This window comes from Uloborus diversus, chromosome 1 (assembly GCF_026930045.1).
Source record: "Uloborus diversus isolate 005 chromosome 1, Udiv.v.3.1, whole genome shotgun sequence".
Taxonomy (NCBI): Eukaryota; Metazoa; Arthropoda; class Arachnida; order Araneae; family Uloboridae; genus Uloborus; species Uloborus diversus.
In genome coordinates, this window is record NC_072731.1 from 24,948,570 (window position 1) to 24,976,265 (window position 27,696).

At 32.1% G+C, this 27,696-nt stretch overlaps 1 protein-coding gene across 1 annotated transcript in view; it reads left to right on the forward strand.

Annotated features, from left to right (window-relative positions):
* The window catches only part of LOC129228446 (tetratricopeptide repeat protein 28-like), a 60,405-nt gene that overhangs the window by 6,855 nt on the left and 25,854 nt on the right, over positions 1-27,696 (forward strand). Inside the window, exons 3-9 of the mRNA XM_054863130.1 lie at positions 3,924-4,071; positions 5,268-5,540; positions 11,557-11,715; positions 16,834-17,276; positions 17,793-18,341; positions 24,105-24,284; positions 25,653-25,856. Of these exons, the coding sequence (XP_054719105.1) occupies positions 3,924-4,071; positions 5,268-5,540; positions 11,557-11,715; positions 16,834-17,276; positions 17,793-18,341; positions 24,105-24,284; positions 25,653-25,856 (1,956 nt within the window). The remainder of the gene's footprint in view (positions 1-3,923; positions 4,072-5,267; positions 5,541-11,556; positions 11,716-16,833; positions 17,277-17,792; positions 18,342-24,104; positions 24,285-25,652; positions 25,857-27,696) is intronic.

Below are 27,696 nucleotides of genomic sequence, written 5' to 3' on the forward strand. Positions count from 1 at the left end.
GGTCGATCCAGCGCCAAATCGGCCCCTTCACAAAATTCCGCATGGCAAAAGCGGTCCCATTCACAAAATTCCGCGCCGCAGAAGCGGCCCCATTCACAAAATTCCCCATCGCAAAAGCGGCCCCATTCACAATATTCCGCGTCGTAAAAGCAGCCCCTTCACAAAAATTTATAAAAAGGCAACCTTTTCACAATATTTTTTAACCGCAAATGTGTACGCATCTACGCGGGAGCCTCTTCCACCTTCCCCCATCTTATCTTTTTACTTGCTGCGTGAGGTGTTTTTGCTTGAGAGCGTCAGAAGGGGGACGGGAGAGGGACACTTGTGATTGGTAGCTTGTTTTCAGGAAAATCTTAAATTTTACTTTGATTACGCAATATATATTTAGTATTAATTTGTGTTGAGTTTCAAAATCCAATTCTAAAATAACTTTACTTAAAATAAACATATTTACATGCTGTTTTTATATTTTTATTTGTTTTGAAGATCTTAATTTCCTTACATCGGCCATGGTAAACGAATTTTTCGCATTTTTGATGTTTACTGTACCTTGTTAAGAGGCAAACAAATAAAATTTCTTATATATTTATTAACATCATTAAATTGCAAAGTTTGAAACGAAATACCTACTCTGTAAGAACGTCAAAAGTCAAAAAATTAAACGCTGAATGCTGGTGCAGTATTATTTTGGGTTTTAATTACTTTTAAGTTTTTCAAACACATACATGGAATCTTTAATGAGTATTTCACTTCTGTGTTAAGAAATATGTGATATCTTTGAGTCTGTTCATATTGTATTTATTAGGAGTTATCATTACGTTCAGCAGCATGTGCAATTTTCATTGCTCTTAAAGTATTTGAGAGGGGCAAACAGGAAATCTGTTGTGAGACTTTCACCTTAAGAAAGTGTGCCTTGTATATGTATATTTGTAAAAAGCAATAAATGTAATGTATGTGTCAAATTACGAATAAAATGTTAAGGGTCTTACTTCCCCCCTCCCCCAGCGCATTTTCTCTTGACTGCTTTCATGTATTCTTCAAGAACTTGCAATCACCCCTGAAACCTGTCTAGGGCTTTTCTATAACGATACGACAGCTAAAAATGCTTAAATATAATCTTTTCCAAGAAAAAAATCACGAGAAGGTCTTTTTTACAAAAACAAAGAAAATTCACAAAAATATTTTGCTTTTTCACAAAAATATTTTGCCTTTTCACAAAATGGGGACCCAAAAAATAAAACCTGGATCGACCCCTGATTTTGGATTCCATGCTTACATTAGAGAAATGTTGTAATGTCTGAGAGAAAATTTTTTTTGTAAAATAGATGGCCAAAAAAAAAAAAAAAGAAAAATTTGCAGATACTGTCTTTTACGTTCCCATGGCAAATTCGGTTCATGACTCATTTGATAAGTTGCATATCATTGCAGTAAAGATCCATCACACAAATAAGTATTGCATGCAATTTATTTCAAAGCTTAATGCAAAATTGCACAAATCATTCAACCACTTTAATATTTTATTTTATTACTTTCTTCTATATCTAATATATAGAAGAAAGTATTGGATTCGTGCAAATTTTCAAATTTCGAATTTTGACGGATTCGAACGTTTTGAGGTGTGCTGAGTCCATTTCGACTATTTTTGAAAAATGTCTGTCTGTGTGTGTGTGTGTCATGTCTGTGTGTGACCAGTTTTTTGTGACCGCTCTACAGCAAAAACTACCGCATGAAATCGAACGAAATTTGGTAAACATATGTGCCCCTATGTGAACTTGTGCCCATTGGTTTTTGGCGCGAATTCCTCTAAGGGGGGTGGAGCAATGGGACGTTTTTTGAGTTACGCGTGCTTGCTATCCCTCAGGAAGTAACTGGCGTAATCAAACAAAATTTGGTCCATATGTTGTCATTAACAGGAACAGGTGCTGATTCAATTTTGGTGTCAATAACTCAAACGGGGGTTGAGCTATAGAACGTTTTTTTGTCGTCAATTGTGACTGCTGTATCTCAAGAAATAATGAACGGAATGAAAGAAAAATTTATCGGCAAGTAGCCCTTAGTGGGTATAAGAGCTGATTTTATTTTGGTGTCAACAGCTAAAAAGGGGGTAGCGCAATCGCCCGTTCTTTTTTTCCATTGTGAGTACCCTATCTCAAGAAGTAATGCTACGTTCTGGTTGAAATTTGGAATATATGTGAATCCATACGTAAACAGGCTTTGGTTCAATTTTGACGCCAATCGCTCCAAGAGGTGTTGATTTTTTTTTTTTTTTTGCGAATAAAAATAGCTTTATTAATGCAACAATAAGAAAGATAAATCGTAATAGATTGTCGTCTGCGTATTTCTCGTGATTTTAATTGTATGGAAATGATCGGAAATATTATCTCAATGATTTAAAATTTTTAACTGTTGCCATCTTATGTTTGTAAACAAATAAAATATTTGTAATTAATTCAAGCAAGGCTTTTAAAATAACTTTCAATTTTCGCTCTTTGTTTTGTTTTTACAATAATTCAGACATTGGGATGGTCGTCAAGTTTTTGCATGTGTAATTTTGTTTTTGTTGGGAATATTGCTTCCTCGTCAAGCATGGGGAGGGATCAGAAAAAAAAAGAAAAATATAGAAGAAAGTTTCGTGATGGCCACAACATACTAGTTTTTTAAATGAGCCTATAATATCATTAAAATTATGAAAACAAAAGCAGAAAACATTTTGTTTAGTTAATATGATAGGTTTTATAAGCATTTGGTATCTGCCCAGGTATTAAGTCTGACTCCATTAAGTTTAGAAACTACAGTAGAACCTCTCAATAAATGACTCTAAGGGGACTGGACATTTTCTCCCTTAAATAGAGGTATCCCTTCATCAGAAGTATTTGAATTGATGTATGCGATGTATTAACTTAGTATAATTATATATTAAGTGTAAACTAGTGACACCTAAGAAAGATTAAATGCTAAAAATAATACGGAATAAAATTCACAATTATTAAAATTTTATAATTTTAACTATTAAAACTTAATTAAATTTGTTAAAGATAATGTTTTGTAGCACATAAAAATTATTTTGAAACAATTCTTTTTATGAATTTTATGGATGTTATTTAATTTACAGTGAAAATTGCAATTAGTGTTCAGATTTCAAGTTTTCTATACAAAGTTTATTAGTTGCTGTGCACTATCCATTGGCCTTTAGCCCGCTTGAAACAATTGCTGAGAAGGCAAGGCATGCACTTAAATTTCAGTAAGAATCGAACCAAACATACTTGCTATACTGCAGGTATGGTAATCTCAAATTTTCAGCAGTTAATTTTCAGAGAAAAGTGAAATAATTTCTAGCCAGTTCACCACTTTTTATTCATTTACACATTATTTTTTGTAATTTTTTTTATATGTAACTGTCTCTCAAACAGAGGCTAATATATGAAGATCCCTATATAAAGGGACTAGGGCCAGAAATAATCCCATAAATAGAGGTATCCCTTAAATGAGGTTTTATTTTATTTTGATTTAATTCATCTTCCCAAATCTTTTCTTTCTTTCAAAATTCTTGGATCCTCTTTGGTGATTTTTAAATTATTTTCAACCCTGATTTTATTTTGTTAGAAATATTTTCTTTTTCAGGTATTCACATTTTCATATAAAATTCGAACAAATTTAATCATGCAATTTTTTATGGATATCTTCAGTAAATAATGTCATCAAGTTGATCTCTGTTTGTTGACGATTTGAAATCTGTGTTATTTTTTTTTTTTTTTTTAATTTCAGCCTAAGGTGGTAGACAATGAGGAATACATTGCCAATGTAAAGCAATACAAAAATGCTTGATTTAGCTAAAGATATTACAAATGTTACAAATTTTGTTGCTTTAGGTATTAAAGTAATTTTTTCTGCTTTGATATTTAAAAGCATTTCATTTATTTCAGGCATATTATCGACAGGGTGTTGCACTGCAGTGCTTGGGACGTCATGCAGATTCTCTGGCGGCTTTTGCATCCGGGCTAGCTCAAGACTCGAAGAATCTTCACCTTCTTGCAGGGCTTGTGGAAGCAGCCATGAAGTCTCCTCTTAGAGGTATGTGGGTTCAGTTTCTAAAAAGTACACTGAATCATAAAAACTACCGTATTGACTTGCATAAATGTTGATATCCCCCCTACCCCTTTAAGGCAGAATTCCCCCAAAAAATCGAAAAGCTGCTTATAAGTCAAGTCTCTACTTTCTGGGAAAAATCGTGAAGATTTGTCTCATTTTTTGAAAAAAGAAATGTTTTCAAAAGAAGGAGAATAAACTAGAATGAACAAACTATGCTACCAACTATTGGGAAAAATTGCCAGTCCAGCATTTCCCGCACTTTTCAAGAGTCAGTCTTTTTCTTTAATTATTTAGTCTTTATTTCACTGTTATTTTGTGTAAAATTATATCAGAATATATTCCTACATTCAGAAATTTCCATTCAATAGGCCGTGTTCCCCCCTCCCCCCACAACTTTGCCAAAACTCTTAACAATTGTTTTAGTTCCTGAAAATTACACAAATCTTTTAAAATTGAATAATTTGGGTGATGTAAATAGCCAAGCATTTAGTGTTGCTGAGAAAGTGACGTCCCACTTCTGAGCATTCTAAGAGTGGCACCATTTTCAAGGAGGAGATCTGAGGCTAGCTAAAAACTATATGATATTATTATAACAGTTGTGGTTGAGTATTCATTAAAAAATGATTTTATGGTTGTTTATGTTTCATTTTTTACAGTTTAAAGCCATTGGCAATGACATACTCAGCAGTATGTGTTGCCTTTTAAGTAACATAGTTTAAAAATTTTTGATGTAAAATTTGATCAAATGGTTGTAATTTTTTCCAACATTCGTTATTTTTATATTGGTTAAATGTTATACTCTTTCTCTGTTTTTATTATTCTTATTTGTAATAAATAAAAGTATGTAGGTTCAAAGTACAAATTCAAGATTTTGGTGAAGAAAAACTTGCATTCCAAATTGTTTTAATTTTGTGTTGGATAGAATCCTATTTACCATTTGAAGTTCAGATAAAAATGAAAAATAACATTTAGAGAGTCATCAGTGTTAAGCTAAGAAAAAAAAAGAGTCAAAAATCAATATTTCAACACAAACTTAACCAAGGTTTCAATGTTAAATAAACAGGCATGTTTTTCTTTACTGGACTTAGAAACTAGCTGATGCAATGTATCACTGTAAATTTTTTATCTTAAAAAAATCTTGCTACAGCAGTTAATTTCTTAATTTCATTCTCTTCCAGCAACTCTTGAACCTACCTATCGGCAACTCCAAGCCATGCGCTTGGACAAGTCGCCCTTTGTTATAACATCTGTGGTGGGGCAAGAACTTCTAGCAACTGGGCATCATGCTGCTGCCGTTGTTGTGCTGGAGTCTGCTTTAAGAATTGGCACATGCAGTCTCAAGTTGAGGGGCTCCGTGTTTTCAGCCCTCAGTTCTGCGTATTGGGCTCTGAACACTTTGGATCGAGCCATAGCTTACATGCAGCAAGACCTTGCTGTTGCCAAATCTTTAGGTAAAGATCTAGAATGTTTATGGATTCAAAATTTCTGTGAACAATAATTTATTGCAAAGTACTAGAATAGACGGCGGAATGGTCCGCATAGGAAATACAGTAAACGCTGAGCTAATTTTTAATGCTCAAAAAAGAACTCTTCAGTGCCCTTTCCAAACCTTTAGAGGTTTTAAAATTAAATCGCTAATGAAATGAATTAGTTGAGGGGTTTGAAAAGTTTAAACTATAAGTAGATTTGTAATAAATTTTGGAGTTGTACAAAAATGTAAAACAAGCAGTACATAATATGTCCGAATAACCAAACTAAGTTAAGGAAAAATTTGTGTTGGGGGGAGGAGGGGGGGGGGTGTTGCTTTAAAATTAGTTTACTGTCATGCAGGGCTGAGTTTAAAAACTTTTTTTTTAATTAGCTAAGCCTTTGAATTTTTATGCATTGAACTTTTTTTAATGTACAAATTTTGGCAACTGACATTGTTTTGTTTAGGTACATCAATCAGATCAGACAAGAAAGAGTTGAGATTTATTTGTTACTAGTGGTACCCGCACGGCTTCGCCCGTAATAGAAAAATTAAAAGGTCTTTTGATTCGCCTGTATTTACAAATAATGTATTGTGAATTTTCTCGTCAATTGGCTTGTACTCACGTTACGGTTACACGTTATGATAATTTCGTATCTCGCCAATTGGCTTGTGCCCATGTTACGGTTACACGTTATGATAATTTCGTAATTTATGATAGTTTTTTTTCTTAAAATTGGAATAAAAAAAGAACCACATGGAATTTTCAAAAAATCGCTTCGAGGTGCACACCCCCATGCTACATACTAACTTCGTGCCAAATTTCATGAAAATCGGGCCCGAACGGTTTAGGCGCTATGCGCATCACAGACATCCTACAGATATCCTACAGACATCCTCCGGACAGAGAGACATTCAGCTTTATTATTAGTAAAGCATGGGCGGCTCTAGCAGTTTTGCCGCCCCGGACAAATTTCCAAAGTGCCGCCCCTCTCCACGGTAAAAAAAAATCAAACATTACAATTTTTGCATTACAAATATAGTCCCTTCTTTTTGGTAATTCCTCTTTTTTTTTAAATATAAAACATTCTTTCAAAAAAAAACGATAAGCCCCCGCCCCCACCCCCTAAAATGGTCATGCTTGAAAGCAGTTTCGCGTTGTCTTCACGTATTCATCAATTCATCAATCCTAAGTACGACCATGGCTTTCCTGCACTTGGGCTGTGCCACCAGAAAATATTTATAGGGGGGGGGGGTACGCTTAAAAAATACCCGTATCTGCTAGAGGGGTCTGGGGGTTCTCCCTCGGAGAATTTTTTGAAATTATAGTCTTAAGAACGCAGTTTTAGACGCTCTGTGGCGGTTTAGACGGTGGAAAGTTTCAGGGGGTCTTTTGAGGGGGGAATTTTAAGAAACTGAAGTCTTAAAAACACGATTATAGGCGAAATGTGTTGACTTCAAAGTAAGGGTTGGGTCTTCGATGATTTTTTTTTTTTTAAATAGATTTGAGATGACGTAAACTTTTCACCCCAATTTTTTGACACTGAAGTTCCAAAAGGCAGTTACCGACAAACTTTCATGATTACAGGAGAGAGATTCTTTGGAGAGAGAGCTACAAGAATAACTAAAAAGCTTGCAACAGAAACAATATACACAGTCTTTTTCAATGGAATAAACTAACCATTTACGCATAACTTTTCCACCATTGTTTAGAGCTCTGACATAGTAATGTGTGCTAAATCTTCGACCAGAGTCATTATAAGGAAAATCATAATTTGTTAACGGTTCGGGTGGACCTTCTTTTACCAAAAAGCATCTATCAGCGTCTGATAAAATTGCTGGCCATGATCCTGGATCTGAATTATTGATTATCATCAGCGTATCTGTATCATTGGATGTTACTGGATCTGGTGTAACTTTTACTGGAGCATCAACTTCTAATGGACTAGAGCAATCCATTAAGGTGTGATCTGCAGCAGTGTCACAATTCGTTAAAATTGTGTGATTAGCAGTAGTGTCACTATCCGTTAAGATAGTGTGATTAGCAGCATCAGTGTCACTATCCATTACGATTGTGTGATCAGCAGCAGTGCCATTATCCATTAAAATTATGTGATCAGCAACATTCTCATCTTGAATGTCTGATTCGGATTCTATTGCTAAATCGTTATAATTTTTTCTTGCTCCTTGCAGATAGTTCAGCAAACTTCCAGCCTGTTTTTGAATGCTGACTTCTTTTTCAAGTCTCTTTCTCTTGTACTGCGCTCCAGATAGCTTTTTGCGACCTCCTGTAGACATTCTAGAAATTCAAGGAGAAAAATTATTTTAACTAGGTAGTGGTTCTTTCACAAATGATGTCACGCTTTGAGGGGGAGGTTGGCTTATTAAATTGTGGGTTTGTGACAAGGAGAAGTGAAATGTTAACAGAAAATATGACATCAAATTCTTTGGCTTGTGAAACAAAAATAAGAACATTTAAAATGTCAGGTTAAGTATTTTTATATTTTTGTTTTGTTTTCTCGTTGATCTTATTTTGTAGCGAAAACGGCGAAAACAATAACAATGCAGATTAGGATTTAAAAATTAATAGCTACATGCTTAAATTGAAAAAAAAAAAAAAAAACCTGTTTATGAATATTTTGTTATTTTGAAATCAAGATTACGTGGGAAGTAATTTGGCTGGTGTGTAAAAATTTCTTCTGGTTAATGAGATTTTAGCATTTGTTGGACCCTGCATATCATCAGCGTAATTGTTATGTTCACAAATATGTGTGTAACAATAAAACATAGCTAAAGTTGGGAAATAAAATTTGGAATTTGATGCACGAATTATTTAATGTTGGTTTTCACAGCTGGGGGGGGGGGGGGGAGTACATATTTATGTAATGTAGCGTGACACATGACGACAGGGTGGAAGGGGAATCAGGTGTGACACTTTGATAAAAGGGGAATGAGAGGGGAGAGCTCGCAAATACTGAAAAAGAAAAAGTAGCATTTTTATGGACTGCCTCCAGACAAATTATACGTAGTTTGTTTGTTTATTTTGTAATATTTTATTTTATTTTATTTGTTTATTTATTTGCTTCAGAAATATAAAGGCGTTATTAAGATTTAGACCATTCCATGCATGAATAAAAAGTTAATAGGGGGGTGAAGGTGGGTTAGGATTTAATATAAAAAGAAAGCAATTCTTTTCTAAATATATATTTACTACTCATGTTCGTAAAATAAGTGCACCACGCGAAAAATTTAAACATAGAAAGGTACCTTGCGGTGCCTTTCCGTAAGAAATTTAGGATTACCATTTCCTACAAGAGTAATTTTTAACAGCTGAATAATTTGTTACAGAAGAATAAGATTTTTTTTTCTATAAGGAAAAAAAAAACTCGAAAGAAACAGCCTTAAAAATCAAGAAAAAGAATAGAAAACGTTTAATTTCAAATATTTTATCCTCCATTTCGGTTAAATATACTTTAACGGATAATCTGAATAGTTATAAAAAATTATCGATAAAGAAAATAATAGTCATAAAATACCATGTAAAAAAGAAGCATTCGAAATGAAAGCAACTTTTTTTCATGTGAAACTTTTTTCGAATACTTTGGTAACTATTTTAATTTTAAACACGTAACTGTAACGTTTATTTTCTAGGATGGCAAGAATTTAAAAAAATATCATAAGAAATTTCTTATTGAACGACAAATGACCAATATTAGAGACCGAAAACAGCTAAGGGGGGAGGGGGGGGCTACTAAATATTTTATGTTTTAATTTCGAATAAAAATTCTACGCATTTCTATCATAATAAAAAAATTAGTAAAAAATAATTGTCACATAACATGATTTTTGTTCAGAAATATGGCCTGTATTATAATTCCCCCTCCCCTATTTAGTCTTTTTTAGGGCGTTCTTTTTATTTTTCCCCTTACTTTAGTGGATTTATCCGGTTTTAATGCCACTTTGACTATTAAATTGCAAATGTAGAAGGGTCATTCTCCTGTTATACACGGGATATTTGCAGACATTTAAAGTGCAAAAAACAGTTAAAAAGGATGTTAATTCATATTTTTTTGCAATTGGATCATAAATCAAGATTCATTCTGAAATTTCAAATGCTATAGTGCTTCTATCCAATTCTCTTGCCTTTTGGTCAAATACATTAATTAGAAAAATTACAAATTTATTTAATTTGTGTCATGCACGGGACATGTATGAATGTTACTCTATCTTAGCTATAAGAATTCAAAAGTTAAAATAGTAGTTGTGTTTATAATGAAATAAAAACTAATACTGGCAATAATATATACCATTTTAAGTGAAAGTTCAATCAAAAGTATTTTACATAATAAATAAATATATATATATATAATATACTTTAAATTGTTATAATGTAACTAGTATTAGGGTGATACGTTATTTAATACTAAAACATCATTGAAATATCTACCTAAATCTCCAAGCAGAAAAAAAAAAGGCTACGGTTCCTGCTATTGCAAAACTTCTTATTTGTTTGAATGTTCCCTGCTTCAAGTGTACGGTAAATTGTCGGGGACACGTGGACTACAATCAACGGAAAGAAAAAATACCATGGAAGATACGGCGCCGCACAATAACTGTTATAAAAGAGAAGTAAAAGCGTGAAGTACCTAACCCTGGTAAAATACAACCCCCGAGTCGGCGAAGCAATTGACAGGAAGAGAGGAAGAGAGCATGGAATAATCAGGGATGAATAATAGGGCAGTAAAGCACATAGCCTAGGGCCCAGCAGATCCCAGAATCAGGCGAGAGTTCTGGTAATCAGACCCTGACCCCCCACCCATTCAGTCTCATTTCCCAACCAAAACAGGCAACTGTTGACCATTTGCTGTCGGCGACAGCAATTAAGGTACAATAAACGAAGAGGAAAGAAAACCTTCACGTATTTTTCAGACTCCCAAGCTATTGTGCTCGCAAAATACTCTCATACAAATTTGCTCCTAATGTAAAATGTATTTTAGACATTCGAACCAAAATGCCGCCCCTCAAATTTGCCGCCCCGGACAGGGGTCCGGTTTGTCCGGTGCTAGAGCCGCCCCTGAGTAAAGAAACCCACATCACTATATATTCTTAATAGAATAGTAAAATAGCTCATGAAAATAGTGAAATAAGGAGCTGTTTAGAGTGTGTGTGCCAAGTTTTTCTATTAGTAGTTTGATATTTTGTAAAATTATTTTATCGCAAGTTTTTATCATTTAAAAATTATTTACAGTATGCATCATATGTTTAGGAAAATTAAATCCAGCTCACTAATTCCACCTGCAGATATGTAAATTGTCTGTTTTTTTTTTTTTCTTTTTTTTTAGGAATTGGTTGGGGCATTTCAATGAATGGTTCTTAGTATTATTGGTACTGCTAAATCTTGTACTTTTAATGAATTTAATATTTATAATTTGTAGGAAATGTTAATTATTTTATGCTGTATTTGCAGGTTATAAACTCCTGGTATGTAATCCACAACAACCCCAATTTGTATTTAAAAAAATATTGGTAGATGATTCGCAATGACCAGTAATGCATAGAATGTATCATGCTATTTTGAATTATACTGCGGTATGATGAGTGATGCAACCAGATACTCCTTTCTATGTCTATAAAACTAATGCAATGGAACACATACATTTTCGCCTTTGACAAACATTTTTAAAAGTTCATAGTCATTCTTGAAAAAAAAAAAATCAGTTGTAATATTTATCAAAAACTGCCTCATCATCCATATTTTGGGACATATTACAGATGTGATTTTAAGTGCTTTTAAAGAATTTTATAATTTTTGTGAGAGCACAATACTGTATGCAGGAAAAAAGGAAGGACAGGCTAAATTCAACATCTACCAGTTAATTTCATGCATCCAAGTGGCTGAATGAGCTTTTAGGTACTGTACAGTGCTATGTTTATTCACAGAACCATGCAGTTTCTTGGGTCCTATTTGGGTCGTGTGTCTGATACATTCTGCATTTCAGGAGATCAAGCTGGAGAATGCCGAGCTCATGGAAATCTAGGGTCTGCCTATTTTTCAAAAGGAAATTACAAAGAAGCGCTTACGAGTCACCGATACCAGCTGGTTCTGGCCATGAAGTGCAAAGATACATATGCTGCTGCTTCAGCTCTCACTAGTCTTGGTAAGGTTTGATTGAAATCTGTTTTCTTGTTTGCAGTGTCTAAAAATGTAATCAAACTCAAGTAATCTGATTATTGAAGCTTGTATCTTGTTGTCTACATCACATAATAAAATGTTTGTTTGTGTGTATTTGTGGCACGCTTTCCAGAAAATAGTAAGGGCTAGAAATATGAAATTTGGTACACAGGGGCAATTTTTGCTGTTGTTGTGCACCTCAAAGCTCAAGTTTTGATGTTTTAATTAGAAAAAAGTTGCTTAATACAGTAAAACCTGTCTACAATGATACTGTTGGGACCTAAAGAAATATTGTTATAGACAGGTTAGCGTTATAGACAGTTTGATTATTTATGCTGACATTTTACTGGGACCAAGGAAAATATCATTATAGACACGTTTATTGTTATAGGCAGTATTGTTATACACAGGTTTCACTGTCTGTTCTTTGATTTTTAGCAAATTTTAGCTCCTTTTACCCCTCAGATCTTGGACCAATTAAGCTAGAAAAGCACTTCTTATATATGAGTGTAAAAAATTTACTTTCAATTATGATAGAAAAATTAACTTCTAAGGTTGAGCGATTTTTACTTTCTCCTATATCTAATATATAGAAGAAAGTATTGGATTTGTGCAAATTTTCGAATTTCGAATTTTGACGGATTCGAACGTTTTGAGGTGTGCTGAGTCCATTTCGACTATTTTTGAAAAATGTCTGTCTGTGTGTGTGTGTATGTGTGTGTGTGTGTCATGTCTGTGTGTGACCAGTTTTTTGTGACCGCTCTACAGCAAAAACTACCGCATGAAATCGAACGAAATTTGGTAAACATATGTGCCCCTATGTGAACTTGTGCCCATTGGTTTTTGGCGCGAATTCCTCTAAGGGGGGTGGAGCAATGGGACGTTTTTTGAGTTACGCGTGCTTGCTATCCCTCAGGAAGTAACTGGCATAATCAAACAAAATTTGGTCCATATGTTGCCAGTAACAGGAACAGGTGCTGATTCAATTTTGGTGTCAATAACTGAAACGGGGGTTGAGCTATAGAACGTTTTTTGTCTTAAATTGTGACTGCTGTATCTCAAGAAATAATGAACGGAATGAAAGAAAAATTTATCGGCAAGTAGCCCTTAGTAGGTATAAGAGCTGATTTTATTTTGGTGTCAACAGCTAAAAAGGGGGGTAGCGCAATCGCCCGTTCTTTTTTTCCATTGTGAGTGACCTATCCCAAAAAGTAATGCTACATTCTGGTTGAAATTTGGAATATAGGTGAATCCATATGTAAACAGGCTTTGGTTCAATTTTGGCGCCAATCGCACCAAGAGGTGCTGATTTATTTTTATTATCATTATTTTTTAGCGAAAAAAAATAGCTTTATTAATGCAACAATAAGAAAGATAAATCGTAATAGATTATTGTCTGCGTATTTCTTGTGATTTTAATTGTATGGAAATGGTCGGAAATATTACCTCAATGATTTAAAATTTTTAACTGTTGCCATCGTATGTTTGTTAACAAATAAAATATTTGTAATTAATTCAAGCAAGGCTTTTAAAATAACTTTCAATTTTAGCTCTTTGCTTTACTTTTGCAATAATTCAGACATTAGGATGGTCGTCAAGTTTTTGCATGTTTAATTTTGTTTTCGTTGGGAATATTGCTTCCTCGTCAAGCATGGGGAGGGATCAGGAAAAAAAAAAAAGAAAAATATAGAAGAAAGTTTCATGATGGCCACAACATACTAGTTGTATTTGTAATGAATATTTGAAAAATCTGCAATTACCCATTTTGTCCTGGATTTAATGTTTTCTAAACTCATTCCATAAAAACTATATAAAAGTCTCTATTCTGACTTCTAAGTACAAAATTATGGAAACATTTTGCAATTTTCAGACAAAAAAAAGTTTCAAAATTATGTGATAGTTCATTTTTTAAACGCAAAACAGGACGCAAGCTCCACATATTGCGGAAAAAAATTGCAATCTTTCTTCATTGACGTGTTAATAACGCCACTCCCACTTGATCTAACTGCATTTGCTTGCTTTTTATGTACTTGTTTTTTACATTTAGGGATTTCATTTCTTTCTTTCTCCAACTTCTCCCTCCCTGCTCAGGTAGTTTGCCATATTTACTTAGTGTTAAATATTTGCACATTTTAATCCAATAAAAGAAGTTGATTCTACAGGGTTCGTACGGGTCATGGAAATCCTGGAAAGTCATGGAAAAAAATTTAGTGAATTTCAGACCTGGAAAAGTCATGGAAAATTATTTAAAGTCATGAAAAAATGTCCTGGGCAAAGAGAAAGTAACAGTTGCTAAAAGAGCATCAGAAATATTGAGTGATTTAACAGTCTTACATATTAAAACTGGAAAATTGAATGATCGCAAAAACAATTCTGAATTTTGAAATCTCATTACATCCACTTCTGTAGCAGCCGCTCGTCTTTTTTTGAAATGTGATTTTACTGCTTGGACATCACTCGTTTTGCATTTACCATTATTTTCAAGGCTTTTTATATTCTGTAGTAGCGAACTTGCACATTCTTGATTTTGCCACGCCCACTTAAAAAATGCAATTCAATTGCATCCGAGTTTGTAAAAACTTTATTTCTAGATTTATCAGAGATTATCTCAATTTGTTGAAAGTTTTAGAAAATGAAGATCTTTAGTCAGGTGATAAAACACAGAAATAGGGGAATTCTAATACTCTAAAACAGTACTGCCCAACATACGGCCCACAGAACTAATCCATGCGACCCACTGCTACGTTCATTGTCAGGAATCAAACCCTATGTTCAGGAATTTCTGAACCTATTAATTTATATGCATTTGAAAATGTGCAAATAAGTAAACAAGTACATTTGAATCAGAAGCTTTATTCGCTACTGAATGTTTTTCTTTCTTTTTTTTAAATATGAATATTTGGTTTAGAAACATAAATTTACTGAAGAATGGCTTTTCTTTAATGAACCAAAGTACTGTCAAGCTATGTGTATGCTTAAATGCACTGCTGATGCTAAAAGGCAACCTTTGAAGCAAATTTATTGAAACTTAGTTTTAATGACTCATTCAACCTTTGTCCCATTCATTATCATTTTACCTGTTTATAAAGATTATTAGACATTTAAGCACCGTTATATTTCATTCACTGTAGTTTTACTAACTTTACTAAAAGTTATATGATGAAGACAAATAAGAATAGAGTTTAGTTTTTAAGTGTACACTAATATTTTTTCAAACTCAAGTAAGTGTTTCGATGAGGTAGAAGCATTCACGTAGAAGTTTCCTTAATGTTCATTTCCAAAAAATTTCCAGTTTGAAATTAAATAGTACTATTCTCATCATGTAACAAGGTCATGAAATTTTTTTATAAAGTCATGAAAAAGTCTTGGAAAAGTCATGGAATTTTTTCATCCGAATAGGGTATGAACCCTGATTCTAGTTTCTTTTGCAAACACTATTTTCTTACATTCTACCGGGAACCCACACTTTTTTTTTTGTGCTGTTTTAATTTAAAAAATAAAACACCGAATTTTTGTATATATATATATATATATATATATATATATATATATATATTTGGTAGGAAATAGGATTGGTGGTAAGTTCTAAACAAATAAAGATGGATAAGTATAAATATAGAGATATATATATGTAAAAATTCTACAGATACATAGGTAAATATAGAGATAGATATACATAGATGGACAGAGATAGATATAGAAAATGTTTTATTGAAATTAATATGTACATTGCTAGATATAATTCAATAAATACCACCGCCAAAAACAGCCCTAGGTGGCAATCTTGGCGTAAAAAGTTGAATGGCCTAAAAAGAGAACTTCCAGCTGCTTATGGCTAGTACAGTCGAACCTCCATATATCGAACTTCTAAAGATCGAAATTTTCTATATATCGAAAAAATCTCTATATATCGAATTTTTTTTTTCGAGACATTTGTAGATTTTTTTCCTCTTTAGACTGTCTCATGAAAAATAAAGGTTAGGGGAGAAAATTATGTTCACTAAACGTTGCTACGAAACTCAAAAGGAATCTGGGGTTGAGGGGTGTATAGATAGGTTGTTGTTTCGTTCTAGATTTCTTAAACTCCTTCAAGTTTGTTTAAAATATCTTAGTTGTAACCAGTAACATTGTAAAATCAGTTTCAATTCATCCTTTTTGTCTATTGATTATCGTTCCTAGTCGTTTTAGCTGCAGTAAAAATCATTCAAGTTACGTAGATTAATTTTTTACTTTTCTCTCGATTTGTCAAAACGAAAATCTCCTCATGTTGCGGATCAAGTTGAATTGCCGAAGAATGAAGATGTATGAAGGCGCAAAAATGTAATTTCTGTTACTTTTTTAATTATTAACTTTCATTTAATCTGATGCTCGTATAAATTAGAAAATAGGTTTCATGCACGAAAATTAGCTTTAATTTTAATGTTTTAGGAGATTTATAGGATAAAATAAGATCGTTTCTATATATCGAAATTTCTATATATCAAATTTTTTTCCGGCAATTTGCTACTTCGATATATGGAGGTCCGACTGTATGTAACAATTCTAATAAACTGTTGATATTCAATTCCATGTGATCCAGTTGTTTAAGCATTTTTCTCAGTGACAGTATGTAATAAATAGAGTATACAGCTATAATATCATAATTCCATTCTCTTGTAATCCAATTATGACAAATGTTTTAAGCATTCAAATTTTGTACTGAAAGGTTTTATGTTTATTAATAACTTGTGTAATAGCATGTATTCCATAGTAAGGGTTACTTGTCAATTTGTTTTGCAGAATGTCTTTAATTTTCTGCTTTTTTTGAATTAAAATTAAATCTTGTTTCAACCTTTTTTTTTGAACTCAGTAAGGAACTAATTAGTTTTGAAATATTTGTTTAAAGGACAACCTATAACAAAAGCCCTTGTGCACAAATTTCTAAAGATTTTATTTGTTTCTTTATTAATGCTCTATTGTCTTAAATTCAGTTAGATATAAGCAAAACTGTTGATTTAAATATTTTTAAAATTATGTTATTGATTGACACTACTCTCATATTTGGTTTAGTAAATCATATATTTTCTACTTTAAAAAATACTTATACCATTTTTATCTTTTGTAGGTCATGTATATACTGCAGTAGGTGACTATCCAAATGCATTGGCCAGCCATAAACAGTGTGTGCAGCTGGTTCGTCAAGTTGGGGACCGGCTCCAAGAAGCTAGAGAGATTGGCAACGTCGGTGCTGTATATTTAGCCATGGGCGACTTCGATCAAGCCGTTGAATGTCACTTAGAGCATTTGCGCTTGGCAAAGCAACTTGGCAATAAAGTTGAAGAAGCTCGTGCGTACAGTAATCTCGGCTCATCTCACCACTACAGGAGGAATTTCGAACAAGCTATCACCTTTCATAACCATGTGCTACGGATAGCGCAGGAATTGGGGGATAAAACAATAGAAGCCAGGGCCTATGCTGGATTGGGTCATGCTGCTCGATGCATGGGAGACTATCCACAAGCAAAGAAATGGCATGAAAAGCAGCTTGATATGGCTTTGAGTACCAAAGTAAGTGGTGCACTTTTTTTCCGTTCTGTATTTATATGCATTTTGTCATCACTTATTCTTTTAGTCATCCATTACTGTAACGAATAAATTCCAAATTTAACCACAGAGGGTTTTTTTAACATACTTAGGAAACAATGAAAAACCTTAAAAGAATGGTATTCACCAAGTTGCCTGTGCAAGAAAATCAATTACTCTGTGCTGAAAAAACTGCCACAATTCAAGTGTTTGATTTGCATTGATATCTGTGTGTGCTCCTGTTTTCAATTATGACACACGTTCAAATTGAAGACATGTATAGGTTATAGAGGTTACATGTAATGATTCAATACATTTTTCATTACATTATTTATAAAAATGTTTTATAAATAATAATAATATTATTATTTATTTAAATATATAAATTAGTTTTTGTAAGAGTTTCATTCTTTCATGAGAATTTTAAAACTCACCAATGCACTAACAAAATAAATCAAAACCTCATGATTTTGTTTCATTTGTCATTTTCAAATTTTTTAGGATAAAGTGTCTGAAGGCAGAGCTTGTTCCAACTTGGGCATTGTGTATCAACTTCTGGGAGACTTTGATGCTGCTCACAAACTCCACCAAGCTCATCTCAATATTGCTCGCACACTCGGAGATAAGGCTGGCATGGGTCGAGCCTATGGCAACATTGGGAACGCCTACAGTGCCATGGGTCGATATGAGCAGGCCATCAAGTTTCATAAGCAAGAGCTTACAATATCCAAAGAAGTAAACGATCGTAGTGCCGAAGCCTCTACCCATGGAAATCTTGCCGTTGCGTACCAAGCTTTAGGTATGCATGAAATGGCTCTTCTGCACTACCATAGCCATCTGAATATTGCTCAAGAGCTGAAAGATACTGCTGGAGAAGCCTGTGCTTTGTGCAATCTGGGTAATTGCCACAGTTCTCGAGGTGAATTCTCTCAAGCTGTCCCATACTACGAGAGTTTTTTGAGGCTGTGTCAAGAGATCAGTGATGTTGAAGGTGAAGCCAAAGCTTGTCACTTTTTGGGCTATGCTCATTATTGCCTTGGAAATTATAAAGTAAGTGTGACTCTTTGTGGTTTAAAAGTACTTAGTAGTTGCAACTCTTAGTCTCTGTCTGTTCTTAGTTTGTCTGTGCTCTAATAAAGAGGTGTTAGTTGTATATTCAATGCTGGAACAGCTTACTGAAAAGAAACAAAAATACAATTTTAATTGATGCTGCTTTGTTAATGATTTTTTTCATAAACAGCTGATTATATCATGTGATTTGCCCCCCCCCCCTTCCTACTTGGTATATGTTTGAGGTAAAATGAAATGAGGCTGAAAGAAATTTAGTAGATTTAGTAAAAAGCAATTAAAACCGTGGGAAAGGGGGCACCTGGCATAAAGAGAATCTTTGTTTTAAGTAGACAAATATTTTTTAAATATTTGTCTACTTAAACAACTTCAGTTCAGTTGTTCAGTCTTCACATCAGTTCAGTGTTGAAAAGTATGAAAAATAGAAGTTTTTTTCGTTGTTGCAAGGATAAAATGTACTAACATCTTTTATGAATCTTGACCAAAATATATATTAAAAATTAAATTACTTTGTAAAAGACTAAAAGAGCACATTGCAATTTATAGCAATGAGAAAAGATTGGTAATGACTCAATCTAAAATATAATGTCAAAATTGTATTATTGCTTCTTTCTTTCTTTTTTTTTTTGGTTACTTGGATTTTTTGAACTCTAACTTATTCATATGGGGGCAGTTCTCAAAAGGTGGGAACAAACACAGACCTCAACTTTGAAGCTTCAACACCAAATAACTTTCATTTTAATTAACTCAAAAATTTTTGAGTTAAACTATAATACTGTATAGAGACAAGAATTGACATAAATTATGGAAAAAATGCTCTTCAAATGCCCTTAAAAAAATATTTTCTTTGCTAAAAGGCACAATTTTGGACATACCAAAACGTTAACTGAGCAAATGTACCATTAAAAAAAAATTTTTTTTAATTATTTCCATACGTTTCAAATAAAAATTAAAGGTATGAATCTTACACTGAATAACTTTTTGTTAATATTTTACACAGATAACAAAAGTAAAGATAGATTATTTACTTTTTTAAACGATTTAAAAAAAACGTAACTTTGAAATTTGATGTATGTCCAAAAGTTGCGATCTTTAAAATGCTATTATTTGAGAACTAAGTATATGATGTTTTCGTTTTAAAGGTATTTATCGATCCTCAGAATCAATTTTTAATTGTTTAAAAGTGTTTTCATAAGCTTTTATGCAGTATCTTAGAAGAAAAATGATTTTTCTTAAACATACATGTGAGATGTCCAAATGGCGTTACGATCTTGACGCCGATAATTCTGTCCGTTTATTTATAATTTTTTTATAATCCACTGTCTTCTACCATCAATAAAATAGATTATTATGATGTTATCTTCTTTAATCCATAGGTATTTTGCATAATTAATACGTTACACATTGAACAATACATAAATTACAGTAGAAACATGGCTGTTTATGATCGAACGAAAGCCATTTTGCGCGAAAATCGCCAAGCAAACCTCCGTTGGCGACAACACAGTATACGATAAGCTAAAGGTTACCAGAGGGGGATTCCAGTTTGACAAATGTAGTTAATCGTCAGCTGCACCAGTTTTGGCGACTTTATCACCTGCACTAGCAAATTTTTTTTTTCCCGCCGCTTTTATTATTTTAGAATTTTTTTTTCTCTTCTTTCTTTTGGAAACATAATTTAACGATCTCCAAATAGAAATACGGATTTCTTTTTTCAATAATTTTTTTTAGACATCGTTTTAATTCTTATGACATTAGAAAATATATTCATTATTAAAACTGATGTCACTTTTTACATTCTTTCTTAAAGCATATTTTGTTTATTTTTCCTTTAAAAATATATATGTCGTATTTATTTGTCTCTATTTTTATTCCTTATTTGTCCCAAAAAATCAAACTACAAGTTTGTATAATTATTTCCATGAAGCTTTTTTCTACCTTTCATCAACTTCTTCAAAATCATTCCAAAACTTTATTATATGTAAAGAGCAGTATGTATAGCCATTCAAGTGCTTCATTACTATCCTCTTTATCATTAAATTGCAAAATTCAAAAGGTAGTAAATAAAATTTTCATTGGAAAAGTTAAAAATCAGATTATCAGTTTCAAAAATGGTGAAACTTACATTATGATGATGTCCAAAATCCGTTACCTACAGGACAACAATGTCCAAAATCTGTTACCTACAGATTGCTGATTTAATTTGCTAATTAACAATTTTTACAAATACCTGCTGTCTTTCCATGTTCATATATTGTGTTCTAGGTATGCATACTATAGAATAAAAGCAAAATTGATATCAAATTCGAAAATTTTTGAAATTGCTCAAAGTTAACTTTTTTGTTCCCACCTTTTGAGAACTGCCCATGGGTCATTCTCTAAAAATGTGGAGTTTTCTGTCCCATGTTCGCTGCAACCTCATAAATCTTTTTTAAACTATTTTTTTAATACTATTTATTTGTCACCTTCTACCAAACAAAATAACATGAATTTAACAGTGATAGACAATACCTATTTTTGATGGGACTAAAAAGATATACTAAAAAGTCATTACCATCCACTGCCCCTCGACTCAATGTTTGTCTTTTGTGATCTAACTGTAACTTCAAATAAAACTAAAAAATATCTTGAAAATTTTTTTCATAATTGCCTCACATAATTAAATTCAAAATAAAGTTTCCTTTTCGTTTGATTGCAATTTTGAAATTTTAGTGAAACAGTTTTAATTTGTTCCTGACATTTTGCATCATTACCATCCAACAGTTTTTGCACTCTTTCATAACCACTTGGTGGTACTATTACCCCAAACAGTATTCAGTTTTAGTAGCAGCCACCTTAAGTTTGTTTGAAAAGCAAAAATTTACTGTGTGGAAATCTTCATGCGGCATGCGTGTAGCTATTAAATTAAGTAGAAAAATTTTGATTGCTGTCATTGCCATCCTTTCTATTGATAGTTAGTTTAAGCATTATTATGTATTAAAGTGAAATTTCATTACCATCCAGCACAAAGTATCAAGATTTGGATGGTAATGACAGACTGAGGATAGAATAAAAATTATTGGCTTTGTTTTTTTAATTCAGGGATGAGAGTTTTCCGGCTTTTGCCGGAATTCCGGCTTTTTCTGATAGTTTTTAAGACCTTTCCTCCCTTTCCTCCTTTTTTTGCCTCTTTTAGTCCTTATTTTCCTCAAAAATCGGAAAAAAAATACGATTTTTTGAAATTTTCGGTCCTCGATTTCTTACTTGTTCTATTTTTTCCCCTTGAATCTTAATCCTCCTCGATATCTGCCAAAAACGTACGTTTTGGAATCAAGCCAACGACGTCAAACACGTGCTGCACCGAAAGTTGCATGCCTTGTTTGAGATTTCAATATTTTTGCATCCTGAAAGTATTTCAATTATTTTTGTTGTTGGGTGGTTTTTTACTATGTACTACCTTATATCTTCTTATTTTATTCATCATTTCAATAATATTTTTATTTCTTTAATTTATTTTAGAAAAAATGCAAAACTCAATCAAAAAATGTGGCTTAGCACCCACAGTCTCGAATTTTTTTGTAACTTGGCATGGTTTTTTTTTTTTTTTTTTGTGTATTTAAGAAAGGGTAAAATATATTTATGGTGAATCTCAAATGGTTTAGCTTTACAACCTGTTAAAAGTTTAGAAATTTCATGATTAAATGAGGCAGTAGCAAGTTGTTCTTTTTATTCCAATATTAGAAAGCTCTCAAAAACAAATTTTGGGTTCCAATGCAAGCAAAAAGATAACCAATCGTTTATATACATATATATTTATTTATTTTCAATTCTTACTATGAAAAGTATGTTCTGTCACAAAGAAATTTCAGATTTTTCTCTGTTGTAAAGTTTTACTTTACAAACAGATCTAATTTTAAAATTTATGTTCTCACTCGTTTAACACTATAAACTCAAATGTTTTTAATGAAAAAATGTATTTTTCTCTAAAAAATATGATAAGTTGACACTATTGTGTGATGCAGCCAAGATTGACCTCTGGCTTCCCCAACCCTTTGTTCAAGGACTCAGGAGTTAGAAATTGTTGCCTCTTTTTCAAAATTTAGATTTATTTAGGAATAAACACCCTTGCAAAGAAATGGTGCAATGCAGAAATTATACAAAATTCTTACTCATACCTAATTAAATACGTATTACCTTTAAAACCAGTAAATTATACATTTTTTGTTGATTTTTTGAATATCATGGCTTTCAGGTTCTATTTTGATGCGGTTTTGGATATCATCCATTCCACGAATTTTTTTTTTTTTTTTTTGGATATCATCCGTTTTACGATTTTGGGGGGCGGGGGGGGGGATTTCCTCCTTTTTGCTCTCTGACCACTCTCGTCCCTGTTAATTATATACATTTATACCTTCAAATTCAGTACATTGCATTGTTTTTAATATTTTAGATGCATAATTTTCTTAAACTTACTTTTCCCTCAAATTATTAATGTTCAATTTTTTTTAAAAAATGGATTTTAAATAGTTAGTTCTATTAGTATGTTCAAAAACATATTTACTTTAGGTTATAAGACTTAATTTGAACGAATGAAAATGAATGATGTAATGCATTCAGTATATTTATTTTTATAAAAAAAAAGAATCTCATTTTTTTTTTACATTTATTAAAAGACTTAAAATGATATATTTGTTCTTTATTTTCTGTCAGGCTATTGCTGGTACTTTATTATAAACCTTAAAACCACTAAAAAAAATTTTTTTTGGAATTTCCACATGATTTTTTTTTTTACAAACTAAAGCATCATTATCTGCAAAATAAATGTACATGTTTAATGAACTATTGTAGTCTTACCAAGACACATATTTTGTCTTTCAAAAAATACCATACTGCATCCTTCCTGAAAAGTTCAAAAATTAAAAATTCAGGATTGCAAAATTCCACATTGCAGGATAATGACCCATATATGTCATGCAAATATACATAAATGACCTCCACTAGTCCATAACTATAAATCCTGCAATCATGTGACAAATTTAATTTTGGTGGAAATTATTGATGATCTAGCAACAATTGCCTCTTGTGCTACCCTCACATGTTACTCTTCTATTTTGGATCCTCATAGTGATGCAATTCAATATTGTTGTTGTCACTCTGATAATCATTTATGAACATGTTTACGCTTCTATTTTTTTCTTCTATTACCTTGAGACCAGCCCTGACAAATTGTAATGCATGTTGTCGTAATTGGTTAACTCATAGATTTCCAAACTTTTCCGATTTGCGGCACTCTTTGAAGAATTAGAATTTTTGATGGCACCCTTGTCTATCTGAAAAACACATACATATATTAATACTGTGCACTCTTTGCGCCACCTCTCACTTCTCCCTACGGTACCTCAGGTCATCATAGCAACCACTTTGAGAACCCCTGCGTTAAACTCCTAATAAAATTAGCAATTTCCTTTGATTTTTTAAGTTTAAATATGCCTCAGCCTCAATGGAAACCTTGAACTGAAATAACTCATTTGCATGTTATATTAAGTTGGTGAAAAATGGCTTGTTAGTATTACTTATTTATTCTTTTTCAAAATAATGTCTAAAAGCAGCAAAAATGTTTTCAAAGTAAAAAACTAAAAAATTAAACAAAAATTCAAATTTTTTTTGGATAAAATATTCATTTATTTATTTATTCTTTTTTTTTTTTTTTTTTTTTTGTCAAAATTTTATGTTGGGAAATCATTTGAATATGTCTGAAAATTACAGGAGGCAATTCATTACTATGAACAAGACTTAGAGTTGGCAAAAGATTTACAAGATCGCCTTAGCATGGGAAGGGCATATTGCAATCTCGGATTATCTCATCTTGCCCTAGGAAATTTTCAGGCTGCTCTGGAATGTCAACGGTACTTCTTAGCTGTTGCTCAAATGATGAAACATCTTCAGGTAAAATACATTTTTTTAAAAGCATGATCACTAAAGTATGCTATAACTTTTTATTTATTCATTTATTTTTCTTTTTAGACAAAATGTAGAATTTCTTCTTTTTTGTGTGTGTGTGTGTGTACGTGTATGTGTTGTCAATCTCAGATTTAATTAAGACCAGCTGCTTTACTTGCAAACCCAATAGCAGAAACAGCACAATGTCCATCTCAGATTATTGAAAAAAGTCTGCAGAGGATTTCTGAATTGAAAAGATTTTTTTTTTTTTTTTTTTGTTTCCCTTTCTGCACAAATTTCTCAAATTCAAAACAGAAATATACAGTTCAAAGTGAAATAGAAAGGAGGCGCCTAAATCTATGAAAGAGTCCTCAGTGGCTAAGAGGTCAAGAGCCCTTGTTCCCGAAACTACCTGTGCCTCATTTTTCTACTTTATTTTGAAGCTTTTTAGCTTTTGTTTTGCTATACTTTTTTAGTTTAGATTTTTATTTTCAAGCTTTTTTTTTTTTTTTTTGCTGAGTCATTGTAACTGTTACAATTTACGTAATGCTGATCTGCCTTGCAGATTACTTTTGAGTTTTTTTAATTTCGGTCGTAGACTACTGAAAATAATTCTGATACCGAGCTTGTGCAAATTCGTAATGACTTAATATGAAATTATTTATTTATTCAGGTTAATTAGTTGTTTGCATTGATTGGAAATATTTTTTTTCGTGTGAGATGGTTTTTGATTCTTAATCTCTCTCTCTCTCTATCTTTATATATGTATATATAAATATATTGTTCAATCCATTTGCACAAGTATGAGATTTTTACGTACATATTTGCTCCTGTTACGTACATATCTTCCCCTCTCCCCCCTTTGCTCCTGTAATTTTAAACTTAGGCCCTTAATTTTCATATATTTAAATATAAGGAACCATTATGTATTTTAAATAAAGTATCAACTTTCTGAACAAATTTATGTATGCTTAATTTTTTTTTTACCTGTTGCAAGTATGATTGTACTGTCCCTCCCACCCACAACAAATACTGAACTTTTTTTTCTTTTTTAAGGAAATTTGATGCTTCATATTGCACTGTACTTGCTTTCACACTGATTTCTTAGTTTCTCCCACTCTCTCTTCACTATTTCAAAATTACTTATTATTTCATTTATTCTTTTTCTTTCCTTCCCTTCTTTTCATTATGGAAATGCATAGAAGGAAGTTACCAATTCATCTAAGAAAAATCTTTTAAACCTTATGAAAAGATATGTATAGGAAGTGTCCATGCACTAGGGTGTGTTCATTTGATGGTTTGAACTACCTTATTAAAGGTGATTGTATTTTGAATGTTTGTTTTGAAAAATATTTCTTTTACTATTTGTTTTAGGGAAAGTTTCGAGCTCTAGGAAATCTGGGTGATGTGCTGATGAAAATGAAAGATCCAAACCAAGCTGTTAAAGTGTACCAGAAGCAGTTGATACTTGCAAAGCAAAGTGGTGACAGAGCACTGGAAGCTGTTGCCTATGGTGCCCTTGGCCTTTGCCATAGACAAATGCAATGTTTTGACAAAGCATTGGGTTATCATACTCAGGTATTGAATTTATAAAATTATAAAGAAATGCAAATCTTGTTTCATACCTTTTTTGGTTTTAATATTTATCAGGGGTTCAACTCAAATGGAAAACAAACTTTTCTCTTACATTCTCAAACAAATGAGATCAAGATTTCAGTGAGAGAGAAAAAATGTTATAAAAGTCCCTTGATTTTTTTTTTTTTTTTTTTGTTAAAATAGAGGTTATGAAATAAATGTTCAACAAAGCATATTGTATCAGTTCCATATGATCTAGTGGTTAGGGCCACTGTCTTTAATTACAATGCCCTAGACTCGATCATCATCAAGGAATGTATCTTTCACTTCTCCCATTTTATACAGTGATCTAAATATTCTTGTTAAAAGATAGGGACAGGATCATTGGAGAAAAGCCTCATGAAGGAATGCAATACATTTCCTCAAAATTTCAATTAAGCCTCAAACTACGCTAACCCTGAAATAAATGATCAAAGTCGATCTATTTGCTCCACAATTTAAAATAAATAAAGGACTCAAAACTTTTAGAATTTTACACTCATATTGTTTAATGACATAATCAAAGCTAAAATAAATTGGTTAAACTTTTAACTGAAGAAATTGACTCTTGGTAGTTGTACTGCATGATTAGTAGTTAACTGAATGTCTCCCCCCCCCCCCCCCATGTTTTAACTGTAGTAGTTACAAAGGTTTAGTAATGCAAAGTACTAAAATAGTGCCCGATATGAACTTAATTATTACATGTTTTGTTCCTAAAAGCCAAATGATCATGATCTTAAGCATTAAAAAAATTAAAACTTGCAAGTTTAATTGCGATATTTAAGAATGAAAAGTATAAACTTTGTGTTTTATTCATTTTTAATTATTTGCATTAGTATTTACTTAAGTGTGTGGGAGTAAGAATTTTGTTTTTAGCCATTTTGACAAACATACTCATACATTTAAATGCATGTTTTATACACAAAAAAATGCATGAAAGAAAGAATGAGTTAGTTAATTTTAATTTCTTCTAGCAAGGATGAAATATGGGATGCCTTTGCCGCATTTAGTCTATTAGCTAGCACCCAAAATTTTCAACAAATAGCATCATTTCTCAGATAAAGCTGGGTGAGGTGTCATTTTCTTCAGTTTTTTTGCATAGATTATGAATATGCTAAGGCGGAAATTTAAATCGGTAGCTTTTGTACAATAATTGTCAGGGGCGACATTTCAGCATTTTATTTGAGGAGTCAAGTTTCTTAAATATGAGTTACCTCAGTATGGTATAAAATACACAGTGACTAACAACAGATGGTCTTAAAACGGGTCTAATATTAACAAAAAAATAATGTTTAAAAACATGATAACTTATAAAATGAATTAAAATATGACAAAATTTTAACTTCACTTCATGAAGGATATGTCTTAGTTTTTTATGGTGTATTTTCTCTGGTAAGATAGTATTTTCAAAGTGTTTCTTTTTTTTTTTTTTTTTATTTTCTTTTTCACCTAGCAGATGATTTTTTACTGACTTAGCTCTAATGAATTTTTTCGACAATCAAAAATATTTAAATTTGTTTAAACACAAAATGATGAAAAAAAAAAATCTATTTTTATTATTATTATTTTCTTTTTTGTATTGTTCCACCACTTCAAAAAATTCGAAAAAATTCCTGAGTGTAGAGGAGTATATAAGACATTTTATGACAAAATTTGGTGAGTGACACTTTTCAGAAAGACATTTTTAAAAAATATTTAAATTTTATTTCTGTTGCCAAAAATCGGCTTTTCATTAAAAAATTATGACTATAATAATTTTTCATGCATTTTATTCCTAAGAATAAGGGACAAAATTACCATTCAT